Source organism: Coccinella septempunctata, chromosome 1 (genome assembly GCF_907165205.1).
Source record: "Coccinella septempunctata chromosome 1, icCocSept1.1, whole genome shotgun sequence".
Taxonomy (NCBI): Eukaryota; Metazoa; Arthropoda; class Insecta; order Coleoptera; family Coccinellidae; genus Coccinella; species Coccinella septempunctata.
In genome coordinates this window covers 1,582,931-1,599,718 of record NC_058189.1, presented here as the reverse complement: position 1 = coordinate 1,599,718, position 16,788 = coordinate 1,582,931, and the positions used below count along the sequence as shown (strand labels likewise).

Below are 16,788 nucleotides of genomic sequence, written 5' to 3'. Positions count from 1 at the left end.
CTAAGAAATAATAAGAACAATTCGGCAATCCTAAGTTTCCATTTTCATTACCACGTAAATATCGAACGAGCCAATATCCTCAACGAAACCACATGGTCCGAATCAGGAGATTTTTCCCACAGCTTTGCGATAATTCAGCTAACAAACGGTCTGATGTCGTATTAGTATCTATTTCAGTGATCATTTTCAATTGTGATTTTCAGTGAAACGCTTCATTTTGACCAGTTCTACCTTCTATAGAAAAAAAGCCTCACCTTCAAATACACTGTATTGTACCTGATTTTTCCTGATTTTCCGAATTTTTCGAGATTGAGTGTCAAAGAATGTAAACGTGTGAAATAAAGTTTTATTCGTTTTGATTGAATACGGGTCGTTCATACTATGGAAATATGCCCATTTTCCTTTATATCTCCCCTATATAGATATTGAAAATATCATATAGTCGTCATTCAACCTACTAAGATTGAGAAATAAATTTGGCTAATGGATTTCATCATTATTACCTAAGGTCCCAGGAAACCATGCACATAGAGGATTCCTCTGAAGTTGACCACTGCTATTTCCAACCCGTATTTCTAAATCCTGCAGGGGCTGATGACCACAACAACCTCTGGTGGTGATCCGGACAACCTTCACTGGATAAGGCTTCAGAAGATCGACGCTCCACCACGGGCTAGCTTCCTTTTGGGTTTCAGAGCATTTCGAGTTTTCTGATTCGGCTTTTTGTCCACTGTTTGCGTTCTCTGCACTTCCGCCTCTCACAGATGTGGACTGATTGCTTGGTTTTCTGTATGCTACGTTGGTACCTGAAATATTACATATTTAACATTAAAAAGGCTCACGCCTAAACACCACCCGCCGATATGAATATCAACAAGTCTTACGATCTGAATTGAACTAGCCAATTTGCCATCGTCAGGGCCCTAAATGGAACACGCTCCACCGAAGAAAAGCAGATGCTGACCATGGTTTTGATCTCATTTTACCTCAATGTCAAAGGTCAAGGTCAGCATCTGCTTTTCCTCGCTGGAGCATTCTCCATTTAGGGCCCTGACGATGGCAAATTGGCTAGTTCAATTTGTTGATATTCATATCGGCAGGTGGTATGCGTCCGAATTAATTCTTATTATTACATATTTAATTTCATAAGCTTTAGCTCATTCATTTATCACGTCTAACTGTTCAGGACACTCGACTTAGTAGCTTAATTGTCGGTTCACCATAAGGCGAAACGTCCTTTAATCATATTCTCAAAATGTACAAGTTGATTCTGTTAACCTGTTTTCATTTGACGAAGCTTATTAAAGGTCAAATTCAGTAAAGAATTCTGGACCATAAGTTTGTTTATCAGGAAAAACATTGAAAGAAAACAATTGATGAAATATAGGTACATTTTCTATTTCAGAATCACTCTCACTTATTTCCGAAATGTTTTTTACTTTTCTAAACCTTTGTATATTTTTTTATATTTTTTTCTATTATTAATTTTTTTTTTGAAGCAAACTATTATCTACGCTCAATGTGGAAAACTTGGACCACTGATTATGTCTCCCTATCATAACATGGGTCAAGTCTCCCGCACTCCCTTTCAGTCTATTCAACATGTTTTCTTGAAACTTTTACAACTATTATCAAAAAGGCTCACCGTTTGTAAAACAATATTAATCAATGAAAGCAATAAAACTTAATGACACCACGCACCTACTAAACTTTTCAGACAGTGTAGCAAACAAAAATTATTCAAAATCTTACGTTGTAACAATAAAATCACGTTCAACCCTCTCAGTCCCGAATTGTTCTGATGGCGGCCAAAATGGAGCCGGTAGCGCGAAATTTGAATTGAAATATATGAGGTAGTTCAAGTCTCCTACACATTCTCATTTTCTCTAACTTCCACTATTCGTTTGGGTCAATCAATGCAGAAATCTTTCTAGTAATGTCTATCAGGATTTCGGAAACTCTAACATCATTCCAATTCTCCGTTTATTCCATGTCTGCATCAATTAAAATAATGGCAAACTCTTGTAGTTCGTTGTTGTTAATCATCGAATATTCTTGAAGAAATTTGACCTGAATGATTTGTGGCGTGAAACTGTTCTCATTATTTCTTTGTTACACCAAGTATTCTGAGAAACGTTCTAGTTTTCTCCAGAATATTCACAGCATAAACGGAGAAACCCATTCGCATTCTTGATGAAAAATGCAAAAATGAACGTCCCGGATAAAGAAGAGTATGCTAATGTTTGCGCAGTTTTATGCACAATTGCAACTTATCTTCGAGTCCCCATTGATCCGGTTGATAATTGCCATCATTCGCAGCTAGCAGCTTAATTAATAAGCGTGTGGAAAATGGCTCATTAAAATTATGTTTGTTGTATCCACTTCGGAAACACAATAACTTATTTTACACATTATTAACAGATCTCAATGAAGTGATAATAATTGTTTTCTCGCAAGGCATATGTGAATAGATGTTGATGTTGATGTACTAGTTCTACTTAGTATCACAACTAAAGCACTCCATCTATAGCTGGGCTCTGGGCTGCTTTCGAAAAAAGTGTTTCTTTTGACCTCAAGAATCTATACTGTTCGAATATTTGTATGAGTCAAAGACTCGCCCTGTAGAGGTTGTAATATTTTCACATTTCATGGTACTGGACAGTTACCATGTTTCCAAATTCCGAAAGGGCTTTTTATACAGATAAAACAAAAAATGTGATGAAAAATTTGACGAATCGAATTCTTCAAAACTCAAGATTTTCAAAATCCAAGCTACATTTTTTGATATTTCGGTCGATTCTACGTGAGATACAGGGGGTTTTATAAATAAATCTTCTACTTTGAGGTCCATAGACATAGACACCTAAATAAGGTGCATTCATTGAAATTTCATGCCTACTGTTACAATTTTTTCTGAATTTTCAGGGACTGATTGTCCAATCAAGCTATTGAAGTAAAAAGACAAAAGTTCAGTGAATCTGGTTGATAAAAATCTCTAAATTTATCGATTGATTAATTATACAGCTATAGGTATTAGGTATATGAGAAAAATTATACTGGCAACAATGATTAAGGGCCGTTTGCACCAATCCCCCTTAAAATGAGTACTTAACTAAGCGTAGTTTAAAGTTATTGGCCCTTAATTTTATTGCCAATTGCACAACTGCGGCTTAAAAGAATCTTGAGTAAGGGGCCCTTTAGTTTTTATATCTAGTGATATTTCAGTTTTTTATTTGGGTGCCACTTCATCCTAGTCCAATAAAGCCATTTCATTGGTTGGCCGGTTGCCGATGATCGTTGTCATTTCATTAACCTAACTTTATTGTCCTGTCAGTCAGTGTCAAGGATATTATTATAGTATTATCAAAGAGTAACAACTTTGTTGCTGAATTAGCATTAATATTGATAATAATGATAATGATTGTCAAATAAAAGGTACCTTAGTTTATATAAGTACAACACTTTCTTTGTAAGGTCTTGTGTGAATTTGTTTTACTAATGTTGAAGAGGAACGTGAAGAAAATGTCCTTATTGCCCTTGTTAGTACGAATACAGTGAATGATGCCAAGCAAGTGGTGGTAATTTACTTGGGGCACTCAACTTGTCAACAGAAGAAAAGAGTTTGTTGCTAACTATAGTATGATTTGTGACACCAAATTGAAAATTAAAAAAGACTGATGGCATTACAATAAAGACAAAAGAAAAGGCTTGGTATTCAGTAATGAATGTATTCAATTTTCAAAATCCATCAAAAATGGGAAGTTCTGCAGGCAGTTCAACAAATTATTTTAGGTTAGAATCCCGCCCTTAAATATCTAAGTGGTCATTACAGGGGCGCTTAAATTTAAGGCTAGCTTTAGCCATTTAAATGTCACTTAACAGTTGGTGCAACGTAATTTAAGTTAAGGGTTCATTTTAAGGGACACTTAACACTGAGTGCGTTTGGTGCAAACGGGTCTTACTCACCGCAAAATGGTAATTCTCCTTTCCATCTTCCAGATTGTTGACAAACTACCTCACTATTGCCAAAAAGTTCAAACCCTTCTTTACATTTGTAGGAAGCTATAGTCCCGTAAGTCAAATCAGTCTTGCTGAGTGTCAGTTCGGCGTTAACTGGAACTGCAGGATGCGGACATCTGATATCTGAAAAAAATATACAGTTATGTAAATAATTTGTTCTGTAGTACGAAAAAATGTCTTTCTATATTTCTTTTATAAGCACAGTGGATTTTAAAAGCGGAATTGGAGTGAAATGTATTCCAAACTTTTCATAGGTAATATTTTTGGCACGTTTTCTATTTAAAAACTGAATCAGCATCTTTGAGCCCAAAATTTTCTCATACGACTGTGTTGATCTTATTGCTGAAGAACTGGTGGTCCAATACAAACTCGAATACAAATTTAAATTCAAATAATAAGTGGTTATGTAATTCGATTGCTTCTCAAAAATGTAATTTTTGAATTGATATTTCAAATAGGTACTTGGCTATTTTGTTGTTAGTACAAAATCTGATTTTTAAATTGGTTGTTTAATGCAAATGATGGTTTCGTAGGAATCAATATTTAAATTAGACATATAGCCTATTATTTTCTACGAAACAGTAGGAGTAGATAATCACCAATCACATAATTATCTGAGATCTGATATTCATTCCTCTGTTTTTCAAATTTAATTATACTTATCGATAATGTGCAACCATTTCCACAATACGTTGAGATATTCTTGACGAAATAGTATGCACTACCAGGATCTCTTATCTAATCAAATTATCTGTTCTGTAGGCGTGTCATTGTCATTTTTTTTTTACGTAAAAGCAGTGGTGTAAATCGCGTACAATAGATTCGTATTAGGTAACGAACACAAGAAACCCTACAAGGCTTGGTATACTTTTCCTGTTGTGAAAAAAAAAAGAGTTCTTCGGTGAAACAAAAACACCTTCACCGTTTCAATAGTTCACCTTGACGTTATCTACCTACCTGCAAAGTGCAAACGGTTGAACATTCCCGAATGAAATAAACGAGTTTCAACTCGACGTGATCGAAATACCACGAAAAATTTGAAAGTGCATGACCTCTCGCTGAAAATTGAGTGTCGATCAGTTGTCGCAAGTGATTGTTGACTCATTTGAATTCATGAGATCAAGTTGGTAAATAGGAAATCCTTACTTATTCCAACTTACCACTTAGTTGACGTTATTTAATTATTCAGTAAGGAATACATACGAGGTAGATCTCATAAAGAATTTTCATGAATAAAATAGGCACAACCTACACTAAGATACAAAAATTTACCAAATACTGAATACAGGGTGACAATTTGAGAACTTGCCAGTCCAATTATGTCACGACAAGGATGATTTCAGAGAAAATGCCGGAACAGGTCAATTTCTATTCGTAGGGGGACCTAATTTGAGCAGAATTGTAAGCCGAAATCTCCTCAACCCTAGGTGTAGGAGCTATCACTCGTAAATTCTCAATAGGGAATAGGGGGTGAGCTAAACCTCAATTGAAAGATCACTTGACCCTCTAAATGAATACTATGGTTTGCAAATTCTTATTGAGTCCTTGAAGTAGTTACAGGGGCTGACAATTCGAAAACTTGCCAGGCTAATTATGTCTAGACAAGGATGTTTTCAAAGAAAATGCCGGAACAGGTCAATTTTTATTCGGAGGGGACAATTTCTAGCAGAATTGTTCAAAATCTCCTCAATCTTAGGTGTAGGGGTTGTCACCCATAAATTCTTAATAGGGAATAGAGGGGTGAGCTATACCTCAATTGGAAGACAATAGTATTTTGTAGAGGGTCATATTGTCTTCCAATGTCTGCCAATTTTTCCGGCAAATGTTATCATTATGATGGTTTCACTTATATCTTGTAAACCGTTCTAGATACATTTATTATGGCAGTCACCCAGTATATCTAAAGACATTCAAATACCCTTGATATTCTGTAATAACCTGACGACAGTAATTTCACTCACTAGCCTAATTTCCATAGAAAATAAGAATAGTTTCTTACGCAAGAACCAATCAAGCGATAATATTGACAAATTGATTTTTTTTTCCTGTAAGACAAAAAACGTAGGTATACTTTCCATTGCTTATTATCATGAAATGCAGCTTATTACGTAATCGTTATCGAATAGTGGGTGGCACAGGTTGATCGAACACTTTGACCTGAATCGTTGGTTAAATGTCAGGAAAGTGCATCAAGCGGATAAGAAATATCTACTATTTTTCTTTAGCCACCTGACGTTGCCATGCCAGGTATTATAGTACCTTCTATAAGGAACGAATTTACTGTGATTTGAATTGATGTAAACGACGAATGAGGAAATTATACAGGGTGTAAAAAATGAAGAGTTGAGAAAAAGGGGTTGATTTTCTCTCAGAAAATATGTGTGTGGCCCTTTCACATTTTTTTTTGAGCAGCCCTGCTTAAACATAGTTCCCTTAAGATGACACTCCCAAACTTTTCTCTCTATTCATAGCATAACATTGAAAAATTAATTTTCTATAGATTCATTCATTTTTAACACACAAAGTTTCTTGTACTTTCTTGAAACATTTACTTCGAATTTGAATTCACCGAGTATCATGCTGACATTAGAGGGAATTTTGTTTGATTGTTATCTCGTTCTCCTAGAATTTTTGCTCAGTTTCATTTCTGTAGAAAATCTTAATCTAAAATTGTTTTTCAGGTGCCATCTTCAGGAGGCTGCATCGAAGTAAAGGCTACTAAAAAAAATTGTGAAAGACCGATAACCCTACAATTTTGTAAGAACCTACAAAAGATCATTTCAGGTCCAAATCTCTCAATTTCATCAAGCAGCATCAATGGAGTTCAGTACCTGGATGGATGACCAAGATAATAAATTGTAAATAATTCATGAGGAAAATATTTTCTGGATACAAATGAAGAGGGTGCAAATTATGTTTCTTTTCAGGTAAAATCGATGAACTGATCACAGATATCCATGTCTGCTTTATCGTAGAGTTGTCCTCTTCAAAAAATTTAAATCAATAGACTAACAATAAAAATTAATGGTTAAATCTATCGTGATTTATATTCAAAACAAATAATTCGTGAAAACGTCCCCGTAACATTGAAATCGCGTAAGCTTCATCCATTTGTCACACGGTTAATGAGAAAGTGAAATCGACAAACCAACGAAAATTTAATCTTACAATAATCCGATCGTTTCATTCAATTCCAGTTTGTTGCACTTTCATTTTTAAGCGCCAAGTTCACACATACGTACTATCTAATGGAGTTTCGGAATGAAAGGAAAGTGGATTTGTTACTACTTTCTTAATCATTGTATTTTTATCTATACATTTCCACATTGTTGGATTGTTCTGAATCAAGTACATATTTGTCGTTTTAGAGAAAGGAAAATTTGATTTTTTCTCGAATTATTAAAAAACGAAGTTGAAAAGTCTTTGACATCGACTCCTTTTGATTCGAATTGCGTAGTGGCAAAACAGTTCGAAGCAAATCTTACAGAATCCCACCTCTTATAGGGATATAATATAGACCTTAAGGTCATGGTGCGATATAACCCCCAAAAAATCTGAATCTGGATATAATGAATGTCCTTGCTGTATCTAAAATAAATCACAAAATGACCTTATACTAACTGAGCACTCTCAAATGCGGAAAATCAACTTCAAAAATACCATTGATTTGACACTTATTATACATATACCTATATGTATTATAAATCATCAGAAACTAGATCATCGATTGTTAGCGACAGACGGCAAATGAGATCTCTTTGCTTCTGATGGAATAACTCGTTTTCTCTATTATTGATGAATTACTTTCCCACTGACCCAGAACAATATTATAATAATCATAATTTATTGATCCTTTGAGTCATACAGATGAAAAAAATATCCAGACTGAGTCTCTGACTGTAGATTCTTCAGGCCACAAGAAACACTTTTTTCCTCTACCATTTTTTCCGAATCGGCTCGGTTTGAAAGATACAGGCTGTTGAAAAACCATAAAGAAAAATTATTTTTAGTTTTATCTCACGAACGAATTCATCGAATGAAATGAATTTCCGAATGTAGTTTTTTACTTATTTGAGGAATCTTTTTCGAACACAAGATATCACCCACGTCTTCCAGTTTTCTCATTATGCCTATTATGTACCATATACCATAAAAATACCAAAAATTTGAAGACCCAACTCTTGAAACTAAGTTGGAAGCTATCTAATTAATATTTTAACCTTTTTTTAAATCAAAAGTATTCTTCATATTTTTTCGTATAATGCGTCGTTCTCGAGTAGTTTGATGTCCAAAAAAGTATCTGTGAAATTTGAAAAATTGTGTACTTTGGCTGAATACAACTCTTTTTAAATGGTCCACAGATGTGTAGTGACACAGATTGAACTATAGTTATTCTGAAGGTAATTTTATTTTTCCGGAGATGGCACAACTCATTATGAAAACTTAAAATGACTATATCTATATCAGGTCTCAAAACTTTGCGATAATACCTCACATAGCACCTGAAGATCATCGAACGTTGGGGCCGAAACCACTACCGCAACATCATCAGCAAATAGAGTCAACAAAAACTTTATAATCGAGATTCAGGAACATCGCTCTCAAATTAATGGGGACATCGTTGATGAAGACCAGAAATAGAAGAGGCCCAAGGACTGATCCTTGTGGCACCCCCAGACTAAGATCGTGGTCGTCAGGAAAGATATTCTTATTCATCAGTAGCTACTATCTATCAGTTTATTACACCTACTCTGGGACACCCTGTATATTAGATGCAACTCTTTTTCCCAAAAAACATAACCAAAAATCACTCGGACGAAATTCAATATTATTTTCCAGTTGTACAGGTAAAAAGTATTGGTTTAATTCTGAATCTTAATCTTATGCAAGAACTGATGAAGTGAAAATCCGCATTGTTATTCTTGAGAGTATTTCGCGAAAGTTTTCGCTAATGAGAAAAAAGAATCAGGTACTTGATTATAGGTGAGGATCGCTGATGAATCGATGTTATTCTAATCAGCAACATGGAATGGGACGAAAGTTACGTCAGTAATACCAAGATTGCATTGCATTGCAAATTAGAATAATTGTTTCCCACATTATTATTTCTAGAATGCATTCCAGAAAACAAAAAACAGAAAATTTTAATCCGCCATACATACAAGGTAAATCTTCAATATTTCTTTTTCTATTTCTTCTTCGATACTCTTAGAGCTCCTGCCGAAAATATTTATTTATGTTATTATTATAGTTATTTTAGTTGTTAACCTAACTTAACCTAACCCAATAACATAGAAAGACTTTGTCTTTTCCTCTTATCTTATCTTAATTATAGAAAAGATCTATTGATTTTTTTTTTAATTATTGTTTCCATAAATCATGAAACCCAAAAGTTCAGAAGATTCCTAACAAAAAAATCTTAGTTGTCCAATAACAATGCAGTCTAATAATATAAAGGTATACGCCATTCAGATATATTTTAGCAATCGGTTGGCTATGAAATAATTTTCTAAAGTTTGTAACTAGAACGGAGTAAAGTTGGCACTCATGAAATGTCGTTAATGTCATAGATAACCTATAATGTCATAACGCCGTTGCCACAACTAATATCAATTTTTATTACAAAAATGCCGAAAGTGATTGAAAAAGGAGACAGGGTTTCAGTTAGTGCTAATTAGAATTCAGGTCCGCTCATTCAAATAGTTATACCCTGATATTCTAAAATCCACAATATATCAGACGGTAGCGAACATATTCAATGTAAGAGAATTTATATAATGTTTCATCTTAATCTAAACGACTTATATTTTATCTGAATATTTCAACAATCAGAAAGATTGTGAATGAAGAGTTTGACAAAGAATTTCCTTCTATTGGGAGACCCAAAAAAGTGGTGGCATTTGAGAATTTTATGTTTGAGTGAATTAATGCGAAAAGTTTACTACAGGATTTTCGATTAATGTCATCTTAGAATAAAAATTGATTTTTCTATTTTTCATTTTACTTGTCCTATACATTGTAAATATGCCTTAAGGTACCAATATATTCCTAATTTTTATTATTATATCAATGTATTAAGATGAACAACCACAAATACGCGCCAGTTGTCCTGTTAATTGTTTATTCATGTGAAATTTTTGTTCAAAGGTGAAGTTCATCTTGATTTGAAACTTCCTTTAATTCCTTTTACTTATATCGAAGCAAGATGATTTTTGTTGAAGAATTTAACATTCTTGTAATTATCTGTTAATTCCTTCGGGAGACACCCATTCCCAACCACTGCATCATATGCATTTCATCTTCGGGTTAATATTTTTGAAATCTACAACTGATGTAACGTATTCAAACTTTAGCCAAAGAAGATAACGAACATTAATTCTCTTCAAGCTAGTGCATATTATGATATTATACTGATCTCTTGTATTTTCCATGCAAATAACTGGATTTGGTATGGCTTTAATCAGTTTGTATAAACTTCAATTATGTTCGTCACATATTGTCCGAAGGGATTCGACATTGTGATAAAATACGTTGTAACAAAAACTTTTACGTAGAACGGGCAACAGCGCATTCATTTAAAACCCAAAAATGTTTTGACAAGCGTCACAACCGCACATTTTCGTACTATACAGAGTGAAATGTGTCAAATTTCCATGACCAACCGTGTGCTAAAATGAAAGTGAATGGAGTATACGCCTCACAACAGAAATTTTTGTAGAAATAGAATACTTATGGAATTTTGCTTTGATTTATATTAAACAAACAAATTTTAAACCCATTCGGTACCTTGTCATCGTATATAAAAGAAAGGATAGAGGAAGCTTAAACATTCGAAAATTACAGGGATAATAATCCTTTGAAATTTTTTTTAAATAAGGCCAAAGACTGTACACACCGATCGATTACCAAATTCGGACAGCAGCGTTAACAATCATTCTGCGCTCGCCATTTCACTCACGTCTCATTACACAGGCATCGCTTAAAAAATTATACATGATTACAAAAGAACTCCATGTTGTTATCAAATAATAATTAACATCAGAATATTCGGTTAGGTTCTAGACAATGAATGAACGTGAAATGCATTTAAAATTATCCAAGGCGTTCGAAATAAGCAAGTACAAAAACGTTGAAAGTAACGGTTGCAAAAATTCAATTTCTTCACTTGATGGGGGATAGTAATGCGTATTTGTTGGGTCAATAATGAAATTGCTGGTTTTCTAGATGTGTGGAGTGAAACCAGTGATTGGCCTCGTATTTAATAGGACTTCAGTTATTCCTTTCTATGAATGAAGAGTATAATCTTACTTTTTGCTCACTTATTCGATTATTCTATCTGGGTTTATACAAGAAAAGTTCTTGTTTCATCAACCGATAATTACCTACTTTCCTGAAGTTCTTTTTGATATGGATATAAGGAAGTTGACTTGTCCCCAATTATTTGCACTTTCTATTGGAATTTATCCATATCATTTCGAGATTCAAGAACTATTGTGGATTTTTTGATGGAAAGCTTCTAAAAATTTTAACCCACAATGATGTGGGTCTACTGACGAATAGTACGCGATACGATATATGAAATATATACCCTCATCTGTTATTTGATGATGACAAATGTTATAAGATAGACAATATCTGCATTGAAAGATCGCAAATGGGTTGCCTAGATAATTCAGGGGCCAATAGTGTTAAATCATGTTAACTTTCATCAACTTTTTTTGATCTACTACCCTAATTTGTTATTTACGAGAATCCAGCATAATTCGACAGAATATTACACGAGGAATCAAGAAAACATGCCTAGTTTTTCCTTGGTACTCCTATGAGGTTGCCGGGTACAAAGAGGTAGACAACCGTCATTTATATACCCTCATCAGTTATTTAATTGGCTTTTTTTAAATGAAGGGTTACTTTATTCCATATCTCACAGTATTAGGTTGCCTGGTCAAAAGTGGGGCACATCCATGGTTGCCTAGACTTTATCTGTTAAGGTTTAAACGCTAGCAGGGAGATCGACAGAAGAGTTCAGAAAGACAATTTTTCCGATCTTAGGAGGGTGCTTTATTGATTAAATGCTGGAATTGAAACATATTGAATATTAACGATAATTTCGAATTTATTTGGCGGGCTCATCAAAGAAAACCAATCAATTCAATCTGATTCAATTCCAGCATTTAATCAATAAAGCACCCTCCTAAGATCGGAAAAATCGTCTTTCTGAACTCTCTGTCGATCTCCCTGCTAGCGTTCAAATCTTAACATATAAAATCTAGGCAACCATGGATGTGCCCCACTTTTGACCAGGCAACCTAATACTGTAAGATATGGAATAAAGTAACCTTTCATTTAAATAATTGATGAGGGTATATAAATGACCGTTGTCTACCTCTTTGTACCCGGCAACCTCATAGGAGTACCAAGGAAAAACTAGGCAACCCATGTTTTCTTGATTCCTCGTGTAATATTCTGTCGAATTATGCTGGATTTTCATAAATAACAAATGAGGGTAGTAGATCGAAAAAAGTTGATGAAAGTTAACACTATTTAACACTATTGGCCCCTGATTCGTCAAGGCAACCCATTTGCGATCTATCAATTCACATATATCTATCTCATATATAGAGTCATTCGGGGTAACTGAGCGCAGTGGGTAAGTGTGCGCAGTGCGTATATCTCGACTATGCAATGTATGAAAGAGGGGTTCATTTGGGTGAAGCAAGGGCGCAGAATCGCCATATTAGTTTTTCATAGGAGTGCGCCGTGCCACGTTTCTTTAACTTTTTATTTGCAATCAATCAAATTCACTAGTTTTATTGTTAATTTTTAGCATCTCCGCACATTCTGCCAGGTCCAAGTTCCGAGTCCCTCAGTGTTAAACAATATTTTATTCGATCATGGGCATATTAATCTAAATATATAATAAAAAATTCTAGGTTCTCTTAGCTGCTCAACTCTATAAGAACGTCAATTCAAATTTTAGCTTGCTGGGGAAAGTGTGCGCGGGTAAGTGTGCGCATAGATTCATTATATGGGCATTAGTTCAATGAGGAATAAATTATGACATTGTTGATTTTCTTGGTTAAGACTCGATCAATATTGTCCTATTTGTTCAGAAAAATATGAAGAGCCACCAACAGAGGAATGTATCAAGTGTTGTGTTCGCCAAGAATTGTGGCACGAACAATAATGCACTGCTTGTAAAAAGGTGCTTCTGTATTGACAATAAACAGCATTTCTCTAATATTGTAACATTTTGATGACATTATTTTGTAATTTGTTTTGATTGTGTGGTTCACAAAGCACTGCGTTCACTTACCCCGTGAGGGTGCGCACACTTACACGCAATACGGGGCATGTGAACGCACTCCAACTTTCTCTATCAAATTCTTTTTTGCGGAAAGAAAACGTTTTTGTTTGTTTGCTTTTTGATGTTTTCTCATAGATTAGAAAATTCTCTATCTTATGAATATGTTTTAATTTTCATAGCTTCAACATTTGAAACAGGGTATGGCTTGAAAGGCAAAAGTGCGCACAGTTGCCCCGAATGACTCTATCTATCTCATAACATTTGTCATCATCAAATAACAGATGAGGGTATATATTTCTTATATCGTATCTTAGACTAAGAGCAAATATACCCAATGTATTGCAGTTACATTTGTTTTCACTTTTCCTACTCATTTTATATATTTTTTATTTCACTTGCATGAATTATTGCTGTGCATAGAGGTGTCCTGGTGTCATTCTACAATATTTACCTCCTTTCTTTGAGAATGCAGCATAATTTTACACAATACAATACCACCTGAAAAACGTACGAAAACGGATATTGAAAACCAAGGTTAACAGAAACAGTGTATTGAACTTTCTGAGTGAAAAACATATGAAATCCACACTTCAGCTAGAAAAACGTAGCCTGCAATGCCAACTCTGGAACTCCTCACCTTGCCCTCGTTAATGGCACGGTTCATCACTCTCAAGACTAGTTACTAGACGTTGAAGAACCTACATGACCCAGTTCTTGGTCCAGGCGTATATTGTACTCGCCATATTTCAGTCACTTTCGATCCCATTCAAATGATACCCTTCCGAGGACAATGTCGCATGCAAAACCGGTTATAATTGGCTTTGTACTTCCACAACCAACGCTACTCAACCAGAGCAAGAGCTGCTGGTGATGCGTCAAGCGTTCAAATAAGATAATGAACAAAATAGGTGACGACGTGCTCGAGACAACTAACTGTTTTACGGTTACAGCGTAACTGTGAAGACGTCAATAAACTGTTGAAACGCAATTTACAATGCAATGATGAAGATGCCCTGCCTTTGCTTCAGGAACACTATTTCTGTCACGTAGAGATGAGTTGATGAGTGCCTATTAATTTGAAAGCCTTTATTCACTTTTTTGACTACTGTAGGATGTATCAAGCTATTTCCATGATTTTGGAGTATTCTATTCACTGTTACTGTAGGTATTCACCAGTCGTCTCCAAGGATATCTTGTTGTTCTTTCGGAAAAAATTTGTCAGACTTAACAGTTTCATCAAATTATTATCAATAAACCTGTTCCACTGTGTGGTTCGAATATACCAGATTTACGTTTCTATTCTGTTTGGGTTTGGTTCAGTAAAACTTGGATTTTCTAACTTTCAAATCCTCATCTTTTATGTTTTTTTTTATTGAAGCTCAGTAAGATTTGTTGAATCCCTCTCGATCATGCACTGAAAAAGTTCGAATTTTTTTCTTGCTTTGATATTATGTAAGCTTTATCCTATTTGATTCTAAGGTTGAACCTTAGATTGTGTCGGTCGGTTTCGTGTGAATACAGTCAATACAACAGAAGTTCTTCCGCGTTTGGCTTTTTTATTCGATTATCAGATCAAGATTAACTTGAGTATTGTCATCTCTGATAACCTTTTTCTTATAGTATGGCAGTGTTTATCATCTGGAGCAAAACAGCGCCATTAAAAATAGACACAAGGACTCAAATAGCCTTTTCTGAGAATATCGGTTTTCTTGAGATTGTCGATTAACATCTCTCATTTTCTATTTGTCATTCTTGTCGAGAAAATTCAGGCTAGTCATGAAAACTTTTGGTTACACCCAGTTTGCAGTTGAGATGGTTATTTGATTAGGGGTACTGCGATGTATTACACAGGGTGTATTTGAAGGTGAGGCTTTTTTTTCAACATAAGGTAGAAGTGGTCAAAATGAAGAGGTTCACCAAAAATCACCTATACAAAACTTTCAAAATGACAAAGTTGAAAAAAAACTTGAAAATGATTACTGAAATAGATCCTAATACGACCCTAGACCGGTTGTTAGCTGAATTATCGCAAAGCAGTGGGAGAAAACTTATCTCCTGATTCGACCATGTGGTTTCGTTTAGGATATTGGCTAGTTCGATATTTACGTGGTAATGAAAATGGAAACTTAAGACTGCCGAATTATTCTCATTATTTTTTAGTAACTTACACGATTTTATGAAATGGTTCATTTTTATACCAACTGACAGAAGCCACACAAGTGTAAAAAAATAGAATAATACTTCAAAATCTCACCAATAAAATTCGTCTAAATTATTCACGACTTTTTCAAAATGGGCGTCACAATCTTCTTGTATGAACGTTCCAACAATCGTAGTAAAAATGGGAAACATCATAGCACTTTTTCAACATAACTAACATAAGCACTTTCAAGAAACTCCCTCGATTTTCAAAATTTTTGTTCACCCTAAATTGCACGATACAACAATTATAATTCTCTCAAAAGTGACCTGATGCATCTAATCCGATGAACTTGGTACTGAACCATTCATTTTCCAGCCATATGTTTATGGTTTGTTTCGTTTTTCTGAAGCCGGAGTCACCTTCCACAGTCCCTTACTTGAAATTCAATGAAATTTTGTCGAACTTCTAGGGGTTGTATCTCAGCCATCTTGGATATTTTATAAAGACAGTTTTTGGTAGAACGACTCATTTTGATTAATTCTACCTCGAGTTATACCTTCTACAAAAAAAGCCTCGCCTTTGAAAACACCTTGTATTGTTTGTTGTTTTCCGATTTCCATGTTTAATTTGATAGAAATATTGAATTTATAAATTCTACAATAACTTCAACTCAATTGCTCAAACCTTTTTATATCTGTTATGTAAATGAAACAAACAGTTTTTCCACCAGGACGGCAATATTAGGTACCCATACCCAAAAAATTTTTACCGTGGATTGTTTATAAGCATAAGTTGGAAACTGTTTCTGAAAGTATTCTCTAGAGAAAGCGATTCTAATTCCTATTTTCCAATTTCTAATTCGAACTGTTAATCATATCGAAACCAAATTTTTACCTACAATGTAATAAGGCTAAAAAATATAGGGTACCCAAAACCAGTGGCGGAGATGGGGGGTGATCAGCAATTTTATGATAAAATTCATATGAGCATTCCAATCATTTCAATTAATTATTTAATTTATATTGTCCATGAATGTGCATGTGAGATCCTTATTGTGCGAAAGATTCCATCATTAATAATTGTTGAATTCACAATACAATTTATTACAACACTGTGTCATGTTCTTGGACTTTTTTTCTATCTTGATCATTCAAGGCTATCAGATAGAGGATGATAATATTAGGTTGATTTATTCTGACCGGCAATGGTCTTTTTATTCTTTCAGAAATTGGAAATGGTTGTTTTCTTTGACGTCAATGGAAAAAACTTGACTTCTATTGCACTAACTTTGATTCCATATCGATTTAGAATTTGGGTC

General features: G+C 34.5%; 1 protein-coding gene across 1 annotated transcript in view; it reads right to left on the bottom strand.

Annotated features, from left to right (window-relative positions):
- The window catches only part of LOC123320546 (sushi, von Willebrand factor type A, EGF and pentraxin domain-containing protein 1), a 48,803-nt gene that overhangs the window by 17,143 nt on the left and 14,872 nt on the right, over window positions 1-16,788 (bottom strand). Inside the window, exons 2-3 of the mRNA XM_044907896.1 lie at window positions 3,967-4,143; window positions 504-806 (exon numbers count right to left, since the gene is read on the bottom strand). Of these exons, the coding sequence (XP_044763831.1) occupies window positions 504-806; window positions 3,967-4,143 (480 nt within the window). The remainder of the gene's footprint in view (window positions 1-503; window positions 807-3,966; window positions 4,144-16,788) is intronic.